Source organism: Phycodurus eques, chromosome 4, assembly GCF_024500275.1.
Source record: "Phycodurus eques isolate BA_2022a chromosome 4, UOR_Pequ_1.1, whole genome shotgun sequence".
In the NCBI taxonomy this organism is placed as follows: Eukaryota; Metazoa; Chordata; class Actinopteri; order Syngnathiformes; family Syngnathidae; genus Phycodurus; species Phycodurus eques.
Window position 1 is genome coordinate 29855341 of NC_084528.1, and position 25407 is coordinate 29880747.

The window sequence follows — 25407 nt, forward strand, 5'->3', positions numbered from 1 at the left end:
CATTTCATTGAGGTTAGTACTTTTTTTTCAAGATTGAATCTACAAATTTCAATAAATTAGAAGGTACTTCTTTATTTCAGTAGTTCAATTTAAAAAGGAGTGTACTTTCTAAAATAAGTATAACTTTGTTTCTTATGTAATATTCAAACTTCTTGGTATGGTGAATTTGGTGTTTTTGTTAGCTGTAAACTATTGTCAAAAAAAAAGACAAAAACGTGAAATATTTCACTCTAGTGAATCTACAAAATATATGTATTTCATTTTTTAAATTGAACTGAAATAATTTTCCATGATGTAAAAATGGATTGAGTTGTGTAACGCATCTGGTAGAAACAAAATAGTGACATCTTGAGAATCATACTTTCATAAATGTAGTCTCCTTTACCTATAATATACAATTATGGACAAAACCAGAGATAGGAGATGTATAAAATGTAATCTGTCAAACTTTGTAGGGAGGCTGCACTTCTAAAACATTTCCTGTGCAATAGCTGCTATATTTCCGTCCAGTGGGTGGCGGTGGTGCATTTTCTTGCATAGACTTGCAAACAAACGAAGCAGAAGAAGAGGACGTGGTGGGAAATTTGACACACGGAAGCGCGGCTTTATGTTCTTATTCGCAAGATAAGACGAAATGGACAGATATATTTTGGTTTCATCCTTCTGTCAGGCGGATAACGATGAAACGGAGGAGTACAAATGTAATTTCTTTCTTTTTTCTTTTTTTTTTTTTTTTTTACTCCCTTTTGTGAATTACCGTGCTATCAGCGTTAACTAACCTTTCGACCATAGTGGATTTAGTTAGCTAACGCTCGAGTTTATATAGACGAAGTGGAGATTTACATTGTACAATAATTGCCACGCTGGACGTTTAATATTACATACGAGGATTAAGTGCAAATTCAGTCTCCACAGTTTGTAGCTAACTGTGAATTACATTTGTTATTGTCTGCTCACCCACTCTATGATTTGCATAGTCAAAAGGAGAGCATCATAAGATCATTTATTTTCATATCTTCTGTGTTATTCCGAATCTAGTGTTCCGAAAATGCTGTGGTGACAATGTACTAACTGACCATATCATTAGGGACATCAGATACTTTTTCATTTAATAATATCTTTCTCACTGGGTTTTGCTCGTGGTGATGTTGAACTGGACTAAGTGCAGCTTTTTGATTATTCAGCAAAATTAGAGGGTTAATGTATTCAGTTTACATTTACACTCCTTTTGTAAATGTAAACTTTGCAGTATGATAAAAGGTTGTGCAGGTGTACCTAATGGTGCGGCTGGCCATTGTAACTTCTCATCACAGAAGCAGACGAGCACTGTAATAAGTTAACACCTCTGTTGTCTTGCACAGGTCTGGACAAATTGAAGCAGATTCATGACCAAATAGTGGACTTTTCTTCTCAAGAATTAGCCAGAGGAATCTCTGTGCTCCCAGGTGCATTATGTCTATGATCTACCTCTATGTTTTTTGTTTTGTTTTTCTCTGTCAGAATTCTCCCACATAAAACCATATATATATATTTTTTTATTTTTACAACTGACTTCTTCCCCTTTGTAGCGTGTTCTCTCAGTGGAAGCCCTTCAGTTCAGAGGTGGTACTTTGCTGTTCAGGCTTGTCATGGACTAATGCAGGTAAGACAGTTGTACAACCCCAATTCCAATGAAGTTGGGACATTGTGTTAAACATAAATAAAAACAGAATACAATGATTTCCAAATCATGTTCAACCTATATTTAATTGACTACACTATGAAGACAAGATATTTAATGTTCAACTGATTAATGTTATTGTTTTTAGCAAATAATCATTAACATAGAATATTATGGCTGCAACACGTTCCAAAAAAGCTGGGACAGGGTCATGTTTACCACTGTGTTACATCATCTTTTCTTTTAACAACATTCAATAAACATTTGGGAACTGAGGACACTAACTGTTGAAGCTTTGTAGGTGGAATTATTTCCCATTCTTGCTTGCTGTACAGCTTCAGCCGTTCAACAGTCTCCGTTGTCGTATTTTACGCTTCATAATGCGCCACACATTTTCAATGGGAGACAGGTCTAGACTGCAGGCATGCCAGTCTTGTACCCGCACTCTTTTACTACAAAGCCACGCTGTTGTAACAAATGCAGAATGTGGTTTGGCATTGTCTTGCTGAAATAAGCAGAGGCGTCCATGAAAAAGACGTCGCTTGGATGGCAGCATATGTTTCTCCAAAACCCGTATGTACCTTTCAGCATTAAAAGTGCCGTCACAGATGTGTAAGTTACCCATGCCATTGGCACTAACACAGCCGCATACCATCACAGATGCTGGCTTAGGTCCATGACAGTCCGGATGGTTCTTTTCCTCTTTGGCCCGGAGGACACGACGTCCACAATTTCCAAAAACAATTTGAAATGTGGACTCGTCGGACCACAGAACACTTTTCCACTTTGCATTAGTCCATCTTAGATGAGCTCGGGCCCAGAGAAGCCGGCGGCGTTTCTGGGTGTTGTTGATAAATGACTTTTGCTTTGCATAGTTGAGTTTCAAGTTGCACTGAGCCCATGTGGTGATATCCTTTACACATTGGTGTCGGTTTTTGATGCAGTGCCGCCTGAGGGATCGAAGGTCACGGGCATTCAATGTTGGTTTCCGGCCTTGCCGCTTACATGCAGTCATTTCTCCAGATTCTCTGAACCTTTTGATGATATTATGGACCGTAGATGATGAAATCCCTAAATTCCTTGCAATTGTACATTGAGGAACATTGCCCTTAAACTGTTGGAATATTTTCTCACACACTTGTTCACAAAGAGGTGAACCTCGCCATATCTTTGCATGTGAATGACTGAGCAATTCAGGGAAGCTCCTTTCCTACCCAATGTTCCAGACAGGTGTTTGATGAGCATTCCTCAACTTTCTCCGTCTTTTTTGCCACCTGTCCCAGCTTTTTTGAAACGTGTTGCAGCCATAAAATTCTAAGTTAATGATGATTTGCTAAAAACAATAAAGTATATCAGTGTGAACATTATATCTTGTCTTTGTAGTGTATTCAATTAAATATAGGTTGAACATGATTTGCAAATCATTACATTCCGTTTTTATTTATGTTTAACACAATGTCCCAACTTCATTGGAATTGGGGTTGTAGAATTTTGGAGTTGGCCCACGAATGTCCGCAAGAACAGACATAATTTGCATTGTGCTTATTTTATTTTTGTGATGCAAGAAATGCTGCATTTGGATAAGACAAATTAATCACATTGCTTCGTGTAACACAACTGATTCTTGAGATAGCTTGATGGTAAAATGCAATTAAAAAACCTAAACTGCATTGAGCTCGTGCTTTACTGAATGCAAGGGGTAAACGTGCATACATGTGTGGTAGTTTTGCAGCTCAGACTGGGATGAGGTGGCGGCAGGCCACCAGAGTGCAAACGGTGAAGAGGAGAAGCCAACTGCTTTGGAGCTGTGTGCTGGTTCCCTGAGTCTTCAGGAGGGATCGCTTCAAAAGTGTGGTGACGAAGCAACGCTGATAGAGTGAGATTTGATTTTCTTTGCAGTTACTGCAATTTTTCATTGGTTGTGTCAAGTTTTTATTGTTGCCGGTATTGATCATTCATCTGAGCTTAAAAATGGATTCCTCGGTGGAACTATTTCTGCTTCACATATTTGAATTTTTTTTATTTTTTCCCCCCTGCATGCTGTTTGAAGGAGCAAGTTCCCAGACTTTAGATTTTCAAATGTTGTTAAAACGAAACGTTCCGTGTGACACCTGTTGACTTTCAGGTTTTCCTAATTTCCAAACAATTCTTCCCATCACGGTTTGAACTTTGGGTCTCTTTGACTTTGAAGGGTCTACAAAATGTAATTCTTAAATTGTGTGTTAAGGCTGAGAAAAGCTGGAGTTACAATGCCAACAAAAGTAGTAGTTCAAGCCTGGGTAATTAATATTCCCTACTCACTAAAACGTAGGGCTATTTGGCTTTTTGTACTTTGACCTTTACAGGTCAATTTAATTTGACCTCAAAACGTTTGAATGCACACGTCCAACTGTTCAATGTTTCACTACTTTCTCCTTTCTTTATTTAATAGGTTGCTCGAGGAGGCTGCAGAAGGCGTGCATGCACTGTCAGACAGACTTCCGCCTCCAGGTACAAGTAATCCGTATTGTATCATTTATTTCGTTTGGTAGGTTTGCACTGTGTCCTTTTCCCGGTCCCTTAACAACAGTCAAATATGCATAGATTATTTTTTTTCTGCCTGAACCCCCCCCCCCCCTCCCTCAGGTAAAGCATTGATCGATGTGCTGGTGTTCGGTTCTGCTGAGCAGTGTCCTGCATTCAAAGACGTGCTACCATTGCTGGGAGCCCTCGGGCACATGAGCTGCTGGCACTCTGCCAAGATCACAGTCCTCACTGAGCATTTCACTGGGTGAGAATTTGTGTTATTGTCTTTGTACCGCTAGGGGGAGGTCGAGGCGTAAACATGAGCAGGTGTCTCCTTCAGATGGATTTGTCCAGGAAGCTCTCTTGTATCTTATAGTTGAATTATTATTACTTTTTTTTTTTTGATTGTGCGGAATAAAATGTTTGATCTTTTGGCATAAATGTTACTCATGTGATCTATATTTCAGGTGGCAAAAAGCTGCGTCGTACCTGAGTGCTGATCTAGTGGATTTTACTGAGTTAAGCGGCTGTATCAGCGCAAGTGAACTGTGGAGAGGGGGCTTGCTGGTCAGAGAAAAGAAGGTAATGCTGAAGGCGTGTCTTACAGTTATATTCTTTTGCACGTACAATGGACCCACACTATTCGTTATGGGGACCAGGCCGAAATCTGTGAATAATTGATGCCCATTACAATTGCATTGAAAATATATATTGTTTTGTAAAACCCCAAATTCTTGAATAAGCGGGGATATACAGCCATTAAGTATTTTTCCCGAAAAGAAATAACATAAAATTGCAGATAGGTGAATCTGCAGGTGCCGAACTGCAAATACACTTTATGTATTTCACGGTTTTTGTTTTTTTTCCTCACCATTTTTTAGCGCGAGGTATTCTTGGATGGAAATATGTTTACCGTGCACGAAATTGTTGTTGTTTTTTGTGTGGCTATTTTGCATACACAGCCGAGAGTGTTAGATTGTAATCACTCTGACAATGCCGCAAAGCAAAGAACAGTGGAAAGTCAGCGTATTGTTATCTGCTGTGTTTGCATGCACTGTGTATTCAAGTGTTTTGTGGAATAATGACTGTAAACAGCAAGAACTCAAACACACTGGCCCGCCTGTTAAGTGCGTGTTGTAGTCTATGGTGCGCTGCACACTGAGCTGACAGGAGTTCTTAGGTGAGCTGATAAAGTGCAAATTTTACAAAACATTGAAAAAATGAAATAAAATAATAACGGCAGACCTTAAAAATAAGATATCATTCTTATATACTGTGTTTAAGGAGGAAAAACAAACTACAAAAATAGAACGTGGTTTAATGTATTCAAAACGACCCTATGAGTGATGTGTGAATGACCTCTTCCATTATCAGCCAGATTAATGAAGTATTGCAACTCAAAGGAAATTTTTGTGATCACTGTAAATCCAGTAATGTTCGAAATGTGTACCACATTTAAAACTAAAGATGGTCAAAATTAAATAGTTGGAGAAATACTAATGTACGCCATTTCTTTAACAGGTAGGTAGTGTGCATCACCTCAGAAATAGAAAAAAAAAAAATTATTCGTTCAGCTATGGTATAGTTTGCAATAGTTGGATTATCGATGGCTTTCCATTTCACGCTCAATACATTTGTAATTGTGCCGCTTTTGCTCGCGTACGAATGTGGCAAGCTCGCAGGTTCTCGTTGACCTTTGCCAACAAGCTGCTGCGAGAAGTGAGCAAGCTCAGGCTGCTGGCAGTCGGTGAAAGCTGCTCAGCGGGAGAGCGGAGGATGAAGGAAATTCCCAGAGGATCGAAAACCTGCACACGGGTCTCGTACTGCAATGTGTGAATGTGTGCTGTAGTTATGTGTGTGCGTGTGTGTCACGCCATTCTCTGTACTGCATTGTGTGACAGGGACAAAGAACTTATTTGATTTCAATTGGAAACGAGCAGCACCTAAAGGTTCAGTCAGCTGATGAATGTCAATTCAAAGATATAGACTTCATCTTTCATCAAAAGAGAGAAATGATTTGTTCTTTACTCCAGAAAGCATACTTTTCCACAATTGCACGATTCCCCCCCCCAGTTCTCTTAACAACTAAACGGGTCACTACCACTATAAGTTGCAATTGTTATCCGAATCGGAATCACTCAGTCATCTTGAAAATGTAGCAGAATAATTAAACTCTGAGGTCTTATTACTTAAATAGTTAATCACCTGCTTTTTCTCTTTTTATTGTTTGTTTCAGTATGTGTCAGAGCTTCGTTTTAGTGGCTTTTCTCTGCACAGTCCAGTATATAAATCCAATCTCATGGATTTTCCAAGCTCCTCTGTAGACCACAAACCACACTCCGAGGTGAGTTCTTACAACACAACTCCCTTTTCAAGCTTCATTCACTCTTGTTGCGGAACTCGTATGCAGAGGATCCTTTGAAGTCAAAAGGTTCCAGTGGTACCTGAGCTCCGAAGCAGAAAACTATTACCAGAAAGGCCTGTTAAAATAAAGTCCCATTCCCTTTTTTTTTTTTTTTTCATCAGTCACTAGTCTGGTGGAAACCTGTTACTCGCTTATTTTCCACTCCAAGATTGTTAAGACGGATGACATCACTGCCTCACTGTGCTCTATAAGAGCACCAGTAATAAAGCCCACAACCTACTGCTCAAGCAAGTAATGATAGCGGTGTGTTAATTCATCTGACGGAGACCCCCTGTGTTTGTTTAAAAGGTGTTTAGGGCACAGTATGAAAACTGTGAATTTATTTAGGGACAGCACTCGGTGTGAGACAAGGTCTTGAATAACAGTTGGTAGAGCGCTGCATTATAATGAGCTTTCTGATGTAGATTAATAGCCATAGCAGTAAAAAGCAAGGGTTGTGCACCGTGCACACGAAGTTATGGTTAGTATGGGGTGTATAACACACACAAAAGAGTGTATGCGTGCGTGCATATGTGCATGTTTGTGTATGCGTGCGTGCATATGTGCATGTTTGTGTGTGAGAGAGCAGGAGAGTGACATCAGATAATAGCTCAGAGAGGCAGATGGTGGGGATCGTCTTGGCACACAATTAAAAAAAAAAAAAAAAAAAAAAATACGGAAGGATAGCAAAACTGTCCCCGCGCTGTTGTACAAACTATATGCTTGTGTGGACTCCATCATAATCGTGACTCTGCACTCACAAATGGGCGGACACGGTGGTCACACTCCGATGAGCTGTGGAAACACGAGACCAATTTATCCGGTGAGGTATTTATAATAAATATGCATATTCGCTATCTAACACTTCCATTGCAGTCCACATGGGAAAAGTTTTGTATTAGCAATTTGGGCAGCAGTAATGAGGGATCACATGTTATTACACTTACCATCAACCAATAAATTATCATTATGAGTCAAATGCTGACTGGTGCTGCACCTTTCCACAACAGCAATTAAAAGGGTACAATAATTTATATAAAACAAAAATGTTCCATCAAAATGTATCACAGTCACAAATAAGTTGAATATTATGGTAAAATTACAACTATAGAAACGGGAGAAAATGTGTTTGGGTTTACTTAACAAAGGATTTTGTTAAATGAGAAGCCAGCCATCGCAAAATTCATTTTGCGCCGAAGAAGTTCAGTGGAACGTTCAAAGAATTGCTCTGGCGAGTCCGTGTGAAGCCACATTACACACTTGACCTTTGACAGCAGTCTGAATGACTTTTGAGAAAGAACCCTTACTGCATTACATGACTGGAAATGGGCTTTATTTCTTCACAAAATATACCATTGGAAGTGTTTGTTTAAGTTTATTCTATCATTCAATTTGATCTGATTTAAATGAAGAACACCGTCTTACTTGAAATAAAACAATAACTGATTAACTTGGACTCAGTGCACTCACAAAGCCCCTGAAAAATAGTTACTGTATGTAGTTAATGATTTATTTCTAATTATAATCATCTGTTGTCAGAATCAAGACGTGAGTTTTTCATTATAATGTTCAACAAACGCAAACAAGGATTTTAATTGTTTCGTGTTCATCTGTAACAATTGAAACAAAGTGTCTTAAATTTAATATTTAAGTCTTTATAGGAGGGGGTAGTTGAATCAACCACCTAGTAGTGGAATTGAAATTAATAATAGTGATCGGAAGAATCTAAATGTCATTGGAATATTCGCATCAGCTGCCTGGGGAAATAATTATTGAGTATTCCTGGCTTGCAAGTGTTTTTGAGAGAGCTCGTCATTCCTCTTCTCCGCTTTTGCAGGTTTTTCAGTACTACGCGCCTGTTTTAGACCTGCTTCATCTGGTCACTCTGTCAGACCTGCCGAGCTTCCTGAGGTCCAGCACACACTTTGAACTGTATCCTCCTTTCTGAAGTCCCGGCCTCCATGCAATCAGTCGGACTGGGAGATACCCATCAGTGTTCATGATTGTATTATGCCAGTTTCAATTCCAAGGACCTGTTATCAGCGTCACAGTTTTAGATGGTTGTACGTTGTACAGACGTACAGTACAGGGCCGTGAAAAACTATTTGCCGCCTTCTCAATGTCTTATTTTGTTTTGTATAGTTCGCATAATGGCCTATTCAACGTCCGCACTTGAAGCTGATTGGAATGTTGTGGCATGATCTTAAAAAAGCCGTTCATGCTCAAAAACCCTCCTGTGTTGCTGTTTTCAAAGAATTCTGCAAGGAAGAGTGGGCCAAAATATCGCCACAGAGATGTGAAAGACTGATTGCCAGTTCTTGAAAACGCTTGATTTCAGTTGTTGCTGCTGCTGAGAGTGGCCCAACCACTTATTAGCTATAGGGGCCATTACTTTTTCACACACGGCCAGGTAGCTTAAAATCATTTCAAACTGCATTTCATCTTTAATTGGGTTACCGTTGTCTAATATTCACATTGGCTTGATGAGCTTAAACATCCCCAAAAAAACAATTTGAGAAGGGGGCCAATACTTTTTCACGGCACCGTTGGTATGTGTACAAATCCGGCAAGCATTTCCAAGTAGGAAAACGCGCGCGCACACAAACACACACAAAAAACCTCCAAACCAGCACCGACCGGCTAAAAAAAAATAGCTTCTATCCCGCCGCAGAGCAATAATTGAACTCAACAAAACACTTCCACGGTGCCATCACCCCCTCAACATCATCCTAACATTGCTCATTACGAGACCTAAGATTGATTTTGCCATGTATTTGATTAAATATAATCACATTTTTATAAATAACATTCAATAATGTTTACAGGATTCGTTTTTGGCATGAGGGGGGCTTTTTTAACATAAAATACGGTGTCACTCGTTTTGAAGCCAGTTTTTATTTAATTTCAACTTCTTCTGCAGCACCCTGTTTGTTCCGTTGTCCTCTATTTTATTACTTAGTATGTTTCTTAACAAGAAAAAAAAACTAAGAGTCCTGTCTGGGAAGTCAGTGAAATCTATACTTCTTTTGGACCAGCTCAGGTCACTGCGCGGAAAGGTAGGTGAATACTTGAGTTTTCATCCCTGTCACAACTTTTAACTTGTCATGCTCAAATTCGTGGTTGAATCGAATATATATTTACGTGCTCAGGTAGGAGCTTTGTTCAGCCTTTCCTGCGTGGTCACCTCTATCGCGCAGCCGTCAGCGAGCCAAATCAGCTCGCGGCGCTGGAGAGAGTCTCTCGCCAGGAGACCCAAGTTTTTACCCTGTGAGTCCTTTCATTACCTCATCTAGAGACGAGTCATATGTTGCGTACTGGAAATACATTGGTAACTGGAGCTACTTTGTTACAGGTGATAAAGCCTTCTCAAAGCCACAAGTGCAAATCACTGTTGGAAGAATCAGAAAGCTATATTAAAGATAATGTTGCTCATACAACTCGATTGTAATCTTGTGAAAATGTAAATGCAAAAAAAAAAAAAAAATATGGTGATTGAAAGCTTATGATAGTGGGTTTTGTATTGTGGTGTAGTACCAAGTCTGATCATTCTAGCTTCAACCAGAAGAATATCTCGGTTTTGACTGACATGAATATTTCATCTTGCAGTACCTGATGTCGAGGTCAAGGGAGAGAGTGCTCACTACTTCCTGTTGGTCCAGGGCTCAGACAAGACTGAGAACGGAGTCTGCACAGTCAGGCTGTTGCACTCTGACAGTCAAATTAATGGCGTGCCCGCCATGGCAACGGTCTCAGGGCAGAAGCTGCTGTCATCATCAGGTATGTTATAACGCAGTATGTGTGTATTTCTGTGAAGGCCTCATTTACCAATACGTTGCTCCTTGGATTTATTGTTCCTTTAATTTGTCGTGGAGGAAAAACATGTTCGAGCCACGAAGAGCGTTCAAAGGTGCAGAGTTGTTGACTTCCAGTATAATGAATGCCAGGTGTTCCTTTCACCTTCAGCCAATCGAAGGACACGATGGCAGGGTTGTGTGCAAAAACAAATCATTAGTTGAGCGATATTGAAATATGTTCATTGGAAGCGAAAATGAATGACTAAAGTCAAAGCATACAAATAATTGAAAAAAGGAGAAGTTATTGCTGTGGGAAGTGAAGGTTTCAACTTGATTTTTGGATTCGTAGTCAACAAGTGGAGCTCCAAATAAAAATGGATGAAAATAAATCACACTTTAAGTCAAGAAGTTAGACGAAGGTATTTGATCTGAGCTTTAATTTTATAAAATGTGTGGTTATCTGTCTGCTGACCTTTTGGCTTTTACTTTATATTGCCTTGATGCGTGTCACATGTCCCATAAGTCCTCGCCACAATTGAGCATGAAGCTCAGCACAGCTCATTCCCAACTGGGCTGGCATTGTACATTTATCGGGACCTTTTCATACACTACTTTTTCTCCCTCTAGAAGGTACTAGGAGCAACATCCTCTCTCTGCCTTGTCTCCAAGGAGACGGACTGCTGAAGAGAGAGCAGAAGGTGGCCCAGGTTCAGACACTGGTGCTTAAAGAATACTTCAGTAAGTACTTGTTCTAAAATACCGGTGACATTAGAGAAGATTGTGTAAATGTTAAGAGTGGGGACAGGAAGTGGAAAATGAACATTCCGAGTAGACTGTATTGCTAACACCAGAGGTCACGACAGAACAATGTAGCACTCAAAACGGATGTGATTTTTGTAATGTTTTAAGAATTTTGCACAATTTAATCAATGTATTTTTGCACACTGCAGACAATGAGACACATGAATTAATTCTCCCTCAACACCCTGCTGTATCCCCTTTATCCCCAAGTAGAATGGAAACGTGCCCTCTTGTACCAAGACTGGATGGCTTAGATAAACATTTGCATTATTAGCCTATTTGTGTTTGACCTTAAATCCCTCTTAATTTTTTTATAAGCTTGGAAGGAGAGATCAAACAATATGAAAATGATATATTACAATTGTGACCCATTTTTACACTTATCGGTATCGTCACAATATTAATAAAATAAGAACCACCCAAAAAAATCGGATACACACTACAAAATTAATTGACATTTTATTTTGAATACAAAAAATACAAAATAGTATTATAAAATAGTATATGTACTTTTTGACATTAGAAATTGTAAAAAGCAACACCGAAAGTGAACCTTTACACACTAAAGACCCCCAAAAATGCACTCAAAATGATTGAGTATGTATTTAATATCGGTGTGACGTAAACAATAATTAATCAGAGGCTTGTTAGAACGTAATTATTTTAATAGTTTTTTTTTGGGACACAACGAAGCACATTACACGGTGTTGAAGTAATTTAGAATTGAGACGGTCACACTCAACATTTTTCAACACAATTTTATCACAGTTTATCAGTATCCTCTAAACTCTTTCATCCTCACTTGGAAAATGGGCATGTTTCTACTTGATGTTAACTTGAAGCCTAAAATGTGTGAGTCATGTGTCAAGTGTTGTGGTATGACGGAAATCCCCATGCGTCGCCCTAAAATAAAACAAAGAACACTGAAGAAATACAATTCCAATGAAGTTGGGATGTTGTGTTAAACATAAAAAAAAACAGAATACAATGATTTGCAAACCATGTTCAACCTATATTTAATTGAATACACTACAAAAACAAGCTATTTAATGTTCATACTGATAAACTTATTTTTTTTTAGCAAATAATCATTAACTTAGAATTTTATGGATGCAACACATTCCAAAAAAGCTGAGACGGGTGACAAAAAAGATGGAGAAAGTTGAGGAATGCTCATCAAACACCTGTTTGGCACATCCCACAGGTGAACAGGCTAATTAGGAACAGGTGGGTGCCATGATTGGGTATGAAAGGAGCTTCCCTGAATTGCTCACTCATTCACTAGCAAAGATGGGGCGAGGTTCACCTCTCTGTGAACAAGTGTGTGAGAAAATAGTCGAACAGTTTAAGGACGATGTTCCTCCACGTACAATTGCAAGGAATTTAGGGATTTCATCATCTACGGTCCATAATATCATCAAAAGGTTCAAAGAATCTGGAGAAATCACTGCATGTAAGCGGCAAGGCTGGAAACCAACATTGAAAGCCCGTGACCTTCGATCCCTCAGGCGGCACTGCATCAAACACCGACATCAATGTGTGAAGGATATCCCCACGCGGACGTCGTCTCTTCCGGGCCAAAGAGGAAAAGAACCATCCGGACTGTGATGGACGCAAAGTTCAAAAGCCAGCATCTGTGATGGTATGGGGCTGTGTTAGTGCCAGTGGCATGGGTAACTTACACATCAGTGAAGGCACCATTAATTCTGAAAGGTACATAGAGGTTTTGGAGAAACATATGCTGCCATCCAAGCAACGTCTTTCATGGACGCCCCTGCTTATTTCAGCAAGACAATGCCAAACCGCATTCTGCACGTGGTACAACAGCGTGGCTTCGTAGTAAAAAAGTACGGATACTAGACTGGCCTGCCTGCAGTCCAGACCTGTCTCCCATTGAAAATGTGTGGCGCATTATGAAGCGTAAAATACGACAACGGAGACCCCGGACTGTTGAACAGCTGAAGCTGTACATCAAGCAAGAATGGGAAAGAATTCCACCTATAAAGCGTCAACAATTAGTCTCCACAGTTCCCAAACGTTTATTGGATGTTGTTAAAAGAAAAGGTGATGTAACACAGTGGTAAACATGACCGTGTCCCAGCTTTTTTGGAACTTGTTGCAGCCATAAAATTCTAAGTTAATGATTATTTGCTAAAAACAATCAAGCTTTTCAGTTTGAACATTAAATATCTTGTCTTTGTAGTGTATTCAATTAAATATAGGTCGAACATGATTGGCAAATCCGTTTTCTGTTTTTATTTATGTTTAACACAATGTCCCAACTTCATTGGAATTTGGGTTGTACAATGTATTCCACTAAAAGATTACAAACCAATAGAAGCAGGTGAAAAGAAATTCTGGAATTCATAGAACGATGTACACTCATTGGCAAAGGAGCACAAATACGATTTCAAAATATTTGTCTTTATATATAGAATATGTATGCTGTATTGATTAATCTGTTAAATTATGCAAGTAGTTTGCAGTAGACCATGGTCGTAGTGAGAGAATTTTTTAGTTTGCACCTAAACAAGGTGACTAAAATATCAGAATATCAGGGTGTACCCTGCCTCTCGCCCAAATTCAACTGGGATGGGCTCCAGCACACCCGCGACCCTAGTGAGGATAGGCGGTATGGAAAATGGTTGGATGGATGATTGAAGTTCATTCTCAGTAAAAACAAAGACATGTTTCTTTGTTTGCTTTGTAGTAGCTACAGTGAAGCGGTTTTAACACTATCCTATCAGTGGACTCGCTAAGAATCCTCCTTATTGCTTTTGGCACTTGCTGGTACCAGCATAGGATGACTCGCAATATCATTATTTTACAGACACACAGCAGACAAAGATAGCGAAGCTACAGTGGAGTGGAGACAGATAAAAGAAAATTAAGTTCTTCAACCTTGGGGAAACAAACTCAGGCTGCGCTTTGACAAGACTGCGGCAAGAGCTGACTTTCCACAGGGCTAATTGAAAATTGTAATACTTCACATTAAATTGAGAAAGGCCCCTGTCTAAGTTGCAGAAGTTAAGAAGAAAACTAAAAATAGAACAGCAGGTTTTGTTAGTTAGACATTTTATTTAAAAAACAAATATATATATATATAGAGTGATCCCTCGTTTTTCGCAGTTAATGGGGACCAGAAACCTCTGCGAAAGGTGAAAAACCGCAAAGTAGGATTTGGGAATTTTCGTGTATGTGTATGTGAGCGCCAGAATGTTTAAAATATGTAAACAGTATTTATACTTTACATATTTGAAACGTCTCTTATTACGCGGCGTTGCCACACGTGTCACTTCCTTATTGAAGCAGTTTTGCAGATGTTTGCTCCCTCTTTCTTGATGTACCGCACTGTAGATTCAATCACGCCATAATGGCGTACCACAGATGCATAACTTCTGCCCTCTTTGATCATATCTAAAAGTTTCACTTTTTTGCTGAGGGTCATCATCTTCTTCTTCCTTTCGCAGGGTCACAGCGCTTAGGTGGCATTGTAAGGGCTTAACTAATCAAAAACTAATCAAACAAAAAAAGTTATCACGAACACAACACTTAGATACAGTTTGCGCGACAGTTAACAGCGTGGACCAGACTGGCGAGACACAGCAAGGGAAGATGCTGGGTGAGGCTGCGATGATGCGCAATCAATCAGCTCATGGGATAAATCCACTCGTGCTCTCATTGGTCGATGTCGCGCCGGGAACCAATCACGCGCCTTGTATGAGTGCCCGTGGCGTGTACAGTACAGTACAGGCATGTACAAAGCCCCTGAGTCAACTCATCTCTTTGTTTGGCATGCAGGGAAACCTCTCTCATGCATCAACATGAAACAACGCGTCTTCCCGCAATATGGCTGCTGATATGGCTGTATTTTTTCATTTTTATTTTTTGATGAATATTTTGGAAACACCCATGAAGCACTAAAGCCGCAAAACGTGAAGCGCGAAGTGGCGAGGGAACACTGTATATTGTTTTTATAGTTACCAGTGGTAGAGAACTGCTCTGAATCATATTGGAGGTACAGTAATTGTAATATTTTCTGTTCATTTTCTGTACCACTTATCCTCACTAGGGTCGCGGGCGTGCTGGAGCCTATCCCAGCTATCTTTGGGCGAGAGGCGGGGTACACCCTGAACTGGTCGCCAGCCAATCGCAGGGCACATATAAACAAACAACCATTCGCACCTACGGACAATTTAGAGTCTTCAGTTAACCTACCATGCATGTTTTTGGGATGTGGGAGGAAACCGGAGTGCCCGGAGAAAACCCACGCAGGCACAGGGAGAACTTGCAAACTCCATACAGGCCGGGGGCCGGGATTTGAACCCGGTCCTCAGAACTGTGAGGCAGATGTGCTAACTAGTCGTCCACCATGAGGCAGATGTGCTAACCAGTCGTCCACCGTGCCGCCAATTGTAATATTTTATTTTCCTTATTTTGCGACACTAATTGATTATTGGAAGTCATTACTTTGCGCAGACAAATTTAAATATGAGACCTTTGTCCACCAAAGAATCAAAAGGCAAGTCTGTTTGTGTGTACAGGACAGAGAGAAAAATCTTCTTTAGTACCATCCAATGACTTGAAGGCCATTCTGAGCATGGCCAGGGAGCAATACTTGAAGATGATTGACTCGAAGCTTCCCCGGGCCTCTGCTCTGACTGACAGCATGCCCACCAAGGACCCAGGTATGGTTAGAGTGATGCATATATAGCCCAAAACTGACAGGCCTGATTTATGCTTTATGATTTATTTGGAATGATAAAATAGCCCTGTTGTGCTTGTACATCTCTAAAATGTAATGCTTAAACTTAACATACCGCTTGCTATACATGACCTTTTAGAAGTTTGAATGTTTCAATGAATTCAAAGATGTTCAGCGACGTGAACAGCGCGGCGCACACTGAAAATGCACAGAAACTAACTGTTTCCTAAAGCACATATTCTGACTTGCCGATGGAATCTTACAAAACTCTGTATCCGTTTATGAACAATAACTCTTTGAACTTTGAGTTGGAATTGGGAACATGAAGGTCAATGCTGCTTTTAAAAATGCATGTCGACTTGCATCTCAAGCACTTCACGTGGCCTATATACTGGTGTCTCACAAGTACACAATTAGACTGATCATGTCATGAGTATTTTATTTCAGCTGCCAAGGAGCTTGTGTTTTTATCACTATTTGCGAGTTAGCAAGATTATGTTAAAACTACTCAAATTCCTTCGCGGTGAGGTATCATTGGGGTCGTTATGTTTTGGTGTAGATCTGATTGGTGGCATTGGTTTCATTCACAGCATGAAACATTGTGATGTCTTATGGACAATTTTTCATGTCTTTGTGCATCTCCTAATGGTTTAATTAGCGTTATAGGAGTTGTCAGACTCACTCACAACCTTAAGCCATCTTGGGGCATGAATCATCCCCTACTTGAATGCGCTTGAATTCTTTGATCTTTTCTGCACTCCGTGTCCTTGAAGCAGTATGATTGCTCAAACAAACAAACAAACAAACAAATGCAGTGGTTATACGTCAATGCATTACTCACATCTTGCGCACTGAGATTTAAGTTCCATCTGCCAAGAGTTAAGCGTCTTGACCTGGCTGGAGCTAAAAGTTTGGATAACCGCCGCAATCCATCATACAGTGGATCTTACCGTACGAGGTATGCTCATGGACGGAGCCTTGTAGGTTTGTTTATGATTGTACAAGAGGTCTTTTTTTTGCTGTTACAAAATGTTTTCCTTGGGTAGTAAATACAGTATACTGAGTTTTATAGCTTATTATTATAACCCCAATTCTAATGAAGTTGGGACGTTGTGTTAAACATAAATAAAAACAGAATACGATGATTTGCAAATCATATTCAACCTATATTTAATTCAATACACTACAAAGACAATATATTTAATGTTCAAACTGATAAACTTTATTGTTTTTAGCAAATAATCATTAACTTAACAGAATTGTATGGCTGCAACACGTTGCAAAAAAGCTGAGACAGGGTCATGTTTACCACTGTGTTACATCACCTTTTCTTTTAACAACATTCAATAAACGTTTGGGAACTCAGGACACTAATTGTTGAAGCTTTGTAGGTGGAATTCTTTCCCATTCTTGCATGATGTAAAGCTTCAGCTGTTCAACAGTCCGGGGTCTCCGTATTTTACGCTTCATAATGCGCCACACATTTTCAATGGGAGACAGATCTGGACTGCAGGCATGCCAGTCTAGTACCCGTACTCTTTTCCTACGAAGCCACGCTGTTGCAACACGTGCAGCATGTGGTTTGGCATTGTCTTGCTGAAATAAGCAGGGGCGTCCATGAGAAAGACGTTGCTTGGATGCCAGCATATGTTTCTCCAAAACCTGTATGTACCTTTCAGCATGAATGGCGCCTTCACAGATGTGTAAGTTACCCATGCCATTGGCACTAACACAGCCCCATACCATCACAGATGCTGGCTTTTGAACTTTGCGTCCATAACAGTCCGGATGTTTCTTTTCCTCTTTGGCCCAGAGGACGTCCACAATTTCCAAAAACAATTAGAAATGTGGACTCGTCAGACCACAGAACACTTTTCCACTTTGCATCAGTCCATCTTAGATGAGCTCGGGCCCAGAGAATCCGGCGGCATTTCTGGGTGTTGTTGATAAATGGCTTTTGCTTTGCATAGTTGAGTTTCAAGTTGCACTTACGGATGGAGCGCCGAACTGTATTTACTGACATTGGTTTTCTGAAGTCTTCCTGAGCCCATATGGTGATATCCTTTACACATTGATGTCGGAGTTTGATGCAGTGCCGCCTGAGGGATCACCGGTCACGGGTATTCGATGTTGGTTTTCGGTCTTGCCGCTTGCATGCAGTGATTTCGCCAGATTCTCTGAACCTTTTGATGATATTATGGACCGTAGATGATGCAATCCCTAAATTCCTTGCAATTGTACGTGGAGGAACATTGTCCTTAACCTGTTCGACTATTTTCTCACGCACTTGTTCACAAAGAGGCAAACCTCGCCCCATCTTTAATTGTGAATGATTGAGCAATTCAGAGAAGTTCCTTTTATACCCAATCATGGCACCCACCTGTTCCCAATGAGCCCGTTCACCTGTGGGATGTTCCAAACAGGTGTTTGATGAGCATTCCTCAACTTTCTCCGTCTTTTTTGCCACCTGTCCCAGCTTTTTTGGAACCTGTTGCAGCCATATAATTCTAAGTTAATGATTATTTGCTAAAACCAATCAAGTTTATCAGTTTGAACATTAAATATCTTGTCTTTGTAGTGTATTCAATTAAATATAGGTTGAACATGATTTGCAAATCATTGTATTCTGTATTTATTTATGTTTAACACAACGTCCCAACTTCATTGGAATTGGGATTGCACAACTTTTTCTAAAAGCTACTAAAAAGATGGGAGCTAATGTGATTTGAGCTGAGAACTTGCTACATCTTGTTGCACCTTTATCTGTAGATGTGTAATATGGGTTGTGGTGACGCAGCATGTCAACAATGTTTGAATTACACCGTCTCCGTGTTAGGGGTTTAGCCAACTCTCAACACATGATGTTAACATCTTGATTTAAAAAGTCCAACCTATGTCCTTTGTAATAGCATCAGAAAGAATGTCCCACACACAATCTGTTTGGCCCGAGAAGAGCGTTCTCCACAACATTGAGAACCTGCAGAAAAGACGACACAGGAGAAGGTAAATCATACTTTTGAGGTATCTAAAAGATCTGTTCTCGGCATTGTAAATTACTCAGCATATGACCAGTCAGCATGCAATGTACTGTAACTGTTAGTCTGTATTGTGCCTTAGACTTGGCCTGTTAGGTCCTGGCTCCAGTGACAGCTTGCTGGGTCCTAAAGACTGTCAAAAGGGTTCCACTACTTTACTGGACGCCAAAGAACTTTTAAAACACTTCACACTCGATGGCAAGCCGACCAGTGAGCTGCAACCTCTGGCCCTGATTAGAGGGTAAGACGAGCCATTTGAATGAGCACTGCCTACACCTTCTTACTGGGAATGCAGAGTGACATTTGAGTTGGAGACAAAGGGAAAGCCTGATTTAAAAAAAGATGACCCCATATTTATTGGCAGAAAGAAAAAAGGCGCACACAAAATTTTTGTGTAGTTCGTTGCTCAGTCGAAGCTCCCAAGATGAGGGTGTTATTTTGGTCATTAGTCTACCTCAGCAATACTTACGTATGTGACCTTTGTTGGAATACCATTCAGATGGAAACACGATTCACTGCGCGACTGACCATCTCATTCTACTCCATTCTCGGTTCTGTTTTTCTCCAGTCATAATCTGTTCCAGTTGTCGCCAGACTTGTCTCCCAGGAGAGTCAGTGAGATGTCCTTCAAAAAGGCCACAAGCTCCCATTACCATGGCATAGAGTAAGTGTCTAACACAGGGGTGTCAAACTCATTTTTGTCTCAGGCTGCATTGTTTTTATGATTTCCCTCAGTGGGCCGTTAGAACAGTGAAACCATATGAATGTTTAATCACTAAATCGTATTATTACCATTACACAACAAATTGAGGGATAACTACTTTTGAAATCAGAAGACAAGGATAATAGTTTGTTCAAGTATTGTTTAAGTTACTGTAGAAGAATGGTTTCGTAACAGGAAAATGCAATATCAATATTATTATGACAATTTGGAATTTGGGTACAGATTTAGCAAAAATCATGGAAGTTGGCGAGCATGGTTTGCTTTCGCAGGCCACATAAAATAATGTGGCGGGCCGCATCTGGCCCCGAGGCCTTGAGTTTGACACCTATGGTCCAACACCTCAAATTCCTTAGTGAGATGGTGGTTGCAATCTTATCATTGCACTATTTTTATTCAACAGCCTGCTGGCTTTCTATCCTTGTTTTATATACTATAGATTCTGCCTGGACAACCAACGCTCCTTGGACCGAGACCAGGCTTTTGTGCGGCTCCAGTCCCGCCTCATTCGCTACGAGACCCAAACTACCTGCTCCAAGGAACCCTGCATCCTCCCGTTTGCGACCAGCCCCGCCCCTTCTCCCGCCGTGATGTCAGAACCAGGAAGCGTACCCGACGGGGAGACTCTGCAGAACGCTGATGTAGCCCGACTCAAACGCAGGTCCTTGGACACAGATGTTGTCGGAGGTTATCCCCGCAAGAGGTAGGTGGAGGCATGAATTGATGGATGACTTGGTGGAATCAGTGTAGTGTTTGAGTCTGAATCCATGCAAATGAATGATATAGGCTGGCCAAGTCAGAGAGCAGCGACTCCGTCTGTTCTCAGAAAAGTGTCAGTAGTGGGACACACCTTGCCATCAAGTCGCTACTGCAACAGCCCAGCAGATCCCAGTCCATCTCCTCTTCCGCTCCGTCTTCCTCTACTACTCAAACGACATCATCTGGTAAAAAAAAAAATCAACCCAACCTTAACCGAAGAACTTTAGATCTCATTTCTATACATCATTTTGCAGAAACCTATCAACACAATGAGCAGATGAGCATTGTAGAAGCTAAAGTTAAGCAAGCTAAATTTATATTATAATACAGTAGTTTTCTTTGTTCATCTTACCAATACATTGGTACCCTGACATAGAGTTTTAATTCAATTTAATTATAATTAAAACTTTTTTTATTAAATTTTTAATATATATTTTTTTAAACTTATTCATTTTTTTAAATAAGTTTTAATTTAATTGAGAACACTCAAGCCCGTAACTGAATTTACTCATATCTAGTCAATTTTCCCCGTTAAAATGAATTGAAATGCCATTCATCTGTTCCAGCCCCCATAGGACCACTACAATTTTTGTTACAGGTTTTAATAAAGCAAAACTTAAAGAATTTAAGTTTAAAAAAAAGTGTTGATAAAGTATAATTACTGTATATATTGTACTAATGTTACTGTATTAGGCTGCTGGATTTGTGTGATGTTATGGTGTGCCTTTAAGGGGTGTGGCTTAGTGAGTTGACATCAGGAGCTGGAGTGTTCTCATTTTTTATTTGCATGTTTGACATTTTGTGGCGTTCAATAGGGTATTTCCCTCCCCCCCCCCCCCCTTTCACTCAAATGGTGCCGTAATAAAAGCTTGTTAGTACCTCAAATGTTGTCTTGCAACTTAAAGCAAAAAATCCACTAAGCGACAGCTTGCAACTTGACAAACTTGTAAGTTGGGGCACTCTTAAGTCAAGATGCAACTTTACACAACGTGCAATTGTAACTATCTCTGTATTCACAGTGCCCTTGCTTTGGTTCCTTCCCAGGTTTGCTGAATCAGTCTTCGGCCGACGAGCATAAAGCGGAGAAGACTGATCACAGACTGACAAATGAGAAAAATGTCAAGGAGTCGCGCTCGCAGAAACACAATAGGGTGAGTTTATTCGTGTTGGGTAAAAATTATTACAATTTATTACATTACTTATTACTGTTACCTAACACTTAATGACTCAATTTCATTTGAAATTGTTGCTTTTAAAAGCTGTAGAAATAATAGAAACCATATCAACAAATAGTATAACATTGTGTGTGTAGGAAATTGCTGTTCATTCTAAGAGCCATTTTTAATGAAAGCATGATGCAGACCCCCTGAAAACTTTCATGAATAAAAATCTTAAACTGTGCTACTTACTAACGCGCACACACCAACTCACACAGTGGAGGCCGACAACAAATTCACCCGCACTCCATCCAACAAATGAAGATCGTATAATAGGTTTAGCAAAGATAAGTGATTTATGTTTTGCATGTTATCACTAGCTGTGCTTACAATTTACTTGCAGGCTGCACACACACACACGCACACGCACACACACACACACACACACACACACGCACACACACTAACGATGTATGACTACCCAGTCACTCTATATTACCTGCGCACCCGTCATGGGCTGCATCCCAACCTTGATGTGTTGTGATCTGTGAACATTATGCTAACAAGAGATGTGTGCTGTTAGCAATACTAACGTGCGGGCGTCTGCACGTGTACAAAAACAGTTGGCGCAATTTAGGAGTAACGACAGAGATTAACAGCAGTCTTTTTTGTGGAACTGAAAGGCACAGATGATCCCTCACTGTAATTTATAGCGTTTATTTAGATCAGCTGCTGTCGAAAGAGTTAAGGAGGCTCCATATATTTCCGAGTGTGTGGTGTCAACTCTTTCAGTAAAATGGTGTGTACCATTTACCTGTGTAAGGACATCCCTCCCCAAAGTCGTGACATTTTGACATCCATTCTTGAAGAAGGAAGCCGAGCTAAAATAATTTTCTGTGAACTGGGTTGACGTTAGGCGATAAGGGAATCAACCCAAGTAGATTTAAGCTTTTAGCATTGTGTCCATGAAAATGTGTGTGTTCTCTGTTGCCCTCAGATGTTGCAGGAGGTAGTCCTTAAAACACTCAAAAAGCACGGGATCAGTGCCGAGCATCAATGCTTTGAGGCTTGCAGCAAGAGACTATTTGATATCTCCAAATTCTTTCTCAAGGTTGGTGCCCACACACACTAAGCACTGTCCACTCGTTCACTCTGAACTCGTGTTTAGTGGTTTGGCTCCCTCCCGCCAGCACTGCACTGTCCACCATATGTTGTTTTTTTGTTACAAATTTGCGGAAAGAATCAAACTCAATGGGAACAGTTTGACTAAGCTTCCCTTATTTTTCTTGCCAAATATTTATTTTGTGCTTCCGTTACAAAAGGGAACTAAACTCTTTTTTTTTTTTTTTTAATATGTTTTATTGTTGTTACAAGAATACATTGTCTAACACTAGTCTAAACATGGTATTGTGGCTAATATTGTGTTTGTGTAATAAGAATTAAACAAATTCATTCATCAATTTACATCCATCTCCAGGGACATGATGGGTTGAACAACTTTGTTCAAAAGTTGTCAACATGATGGTTTGAACAACTTTGATGGTTTGAATAACTTTGTTCAAAGTTGTCAACCGAAGGGTGGGAGTTATTTGTGTTTGGCGATGTCATGCGCCACACTTCTTGACAAGTTGAGTTCAGTGGCTTGGTGATGAAATGCTTCATCCACCACTGATAATGCAACAATGTTATCTCCACGGGCACTTGCTTAAGTGAGATAATAGCATTAGCTTCTTACCAATGACACTGACGTGATGTCTCCGTGAAGTTGTTGGCTGGGTGGGAGGTGTTTGTGTTTTGATGATGTGTCCATGCACCACAAAAATGCTTTTATTATCTATAAGCTCAGGGCGCTCGCTTGTCTTCTAATCTCTGGGTTCTGCATCGGCAAGTAGAAGCAATCAGCCGGCTGTCGCAAAAACACTCGCGAGGAGACAGCCAAGAGCTGGCTTGAGCATGTTGTAGACTTCCAACTTGTTTTTCACCATGGCGGATGGCGTGGAGCTGTTTTGAATTGTGAAGAAAGCGCATATGTCTCCTAATATGTTAGTGTATATTATTATAAATGATCATTTATTAAAAGAAAAAAGAAAAAAACTCGGCACATAACATTCAAACTGGACTTTATCATTTAACAAACAACAGTGAAAGCTATTGTTTCTACATGTCTTATTTAATTATCAGACCACTGATTTATGAAATAATAACACTTTTAAAAACTAACATTATTTTTGTGAGGGTGTCAGTGTACATTTTAGAAGAAGGCCTTTTTTTTTTTTTTTTTTTTTTTAACTTTTGAGGCTTGATTTCAGATCTTAACTCGATGAAATGAAAAAGAGTGAACATGATTTGTTGTCAGGATCTGAAGACATCTCGTGGTCTGCATGATGAGATGAAGAAGGCAGCTGGCAGCAATGCTAAACAGGTACCACCAACACGCATCAGTGTTCCCTTCCACACATTGACTCATTAAAAATGGCCTTCAACTCATGTTGTGTTATTGTAGGTCATTGACTGGGTACTGGAGAAGACGTCAAAGAAGTGAAGATGATTCTGACAAAAACATACTGAGTCCCACTTTAATTTTTCAGTTTTTGAGATGATGTTATCGAGTCCATTTTAATTTGAGTTTTAAAAGTCCTCTATTGTTTTAACAACATATATATTTTTTACACTTTATTATTTCATCTGTTTTACCTTTTGCTATTTTTAGGACAATAAAGTTTTTGTTTTTTTATTATTTCATTTCCTGTTGTCTGACTCCTGCGTGTATACAAGCATTTAATCACATAGTTAAAAATATATAAAAAAGTAATGACTCAACAACTGTGCCTTTTGATATAGCCTGTAGTTTGGAACCACAAAGATACAGTATAGCGATAGCAAAGAAGAAAAGTGCCATGATAACCCTAAAACCAGAAATGGTTGCTCTGTACAATATGAGCAATATTAAGTAATTGCTCAGATCATTTACAGTATATACAAAGAGAAGCTTGGCAACAAGAACTTTTTTGATGTTGGAAATTTTTCGTTTTGTGATTCTTTCACAACCAGCATTGAGTACAAGATTTCTTAAACGGTGCACACTGACAATGCAACCACACAGCTCAAGATGTGTCCTCATGCTGCCGACAGACAGACACACATCCATCCATTCATCTATTGCACTTTTCATTATTAGGGTCACGGATCTGCTGGAGCCTATACCAGCTGATTTTAGGAGAAGTGGCGTATGCATTGGTTGCCAGGTAATCACAGGTTAGACAATCACTTATTCTATATTCATCTCAATTTTCATTAAACGCCATGCGGTGACAATATTACTCTGCCAACAGCTTCCTCTTCCTTCCCATGACTTTTGTCAGATGCCTTAAAATGGTGAGGAGCTTTACTTTTTTATTTTACAGTGGCAATTAGGAATGCCCCTATGGACTTGGTTTCCGACAGTAAAAAGAAAAAAAAGAAAAGTATTTTGAAATTAGAACAACTTAGAAGTTGAGCTGAGTGTTCAACGTTTGTCATTACACTCTAGATTTTTTCCCCATTGTTTACCTTTCAAAATGATACTTATTAAAAGCAGTACCGCATACCCAAGTTATCTAAACATACTTTAATGTACACAAGATAAAGATAAAGATCCCTCATTGACCTGATTGGATCTTGAAAATGTGTATGCCCGTCTTTTGGAAAAATAAACCTTGCGCCAAATCTCTGAGGTCCCTCACACACAAGGTTAACAATTGCAGTCAACATTCTCGTGTCCTTGCCAAAAATAAGATCATATTAAGGTACTACTGTAAGATAGTGTTGTTTGTATCATTCATGATCACTTAAGGGTTACAAAGCCGGAAGGTGTTGTGCTTCATTAT

General features: G+C 39.8%; 1 protein-coding gene across 2 annotated transcripts; it reads left to right on the forward strand.

The window, feature by feature from the left end:
- Positions 1–577: 577 nt before the first annotated feature.
- Positions 578–24283, forward strand: mtbp (MDM2 binding protein). Of its 2 annotated transcripts, none has more exons than XM_061675197.1 (23): positions 578–701; positions 1362–1445; positions 1569–1642; positions 3385–3536; positions 4092–4150; positions 4286–4430; positions 4633–4747; positions 6402–6509; positions 8407–8501; positions 9559–9625; positions 9719–9836; positions 10176–10346; positions 10991–11101; positions 15709–15852; positions 18779–18872; positions 18987–19145; positions 19473–19568; positions 20065–20328; positions 20412–20569; positions 21429–21535; positions 22539–22652; positions 23898–23963; positions 24045–24283. In XM_061675197.1, exons 1-23 carry the CDS (start codon positions 635–637, stop codon positions 24081–24083), a joined length of 2607 nt encoding a protein of 868 aa, XP_061531181.1. In that variant the 5' UTR covers positions 578–634; the 3' UTR covers positions 24084–24283. The 2 variants fall into 2 exon arrangements, with proteins under 2 accessions (XP_061531181.1, XP_061531182.1); XM_061675198.1 differs by having other exon boundaries at positions 10994–11101.
- Positions 24284–25407: the final 1124 nt, after the last annotated feature.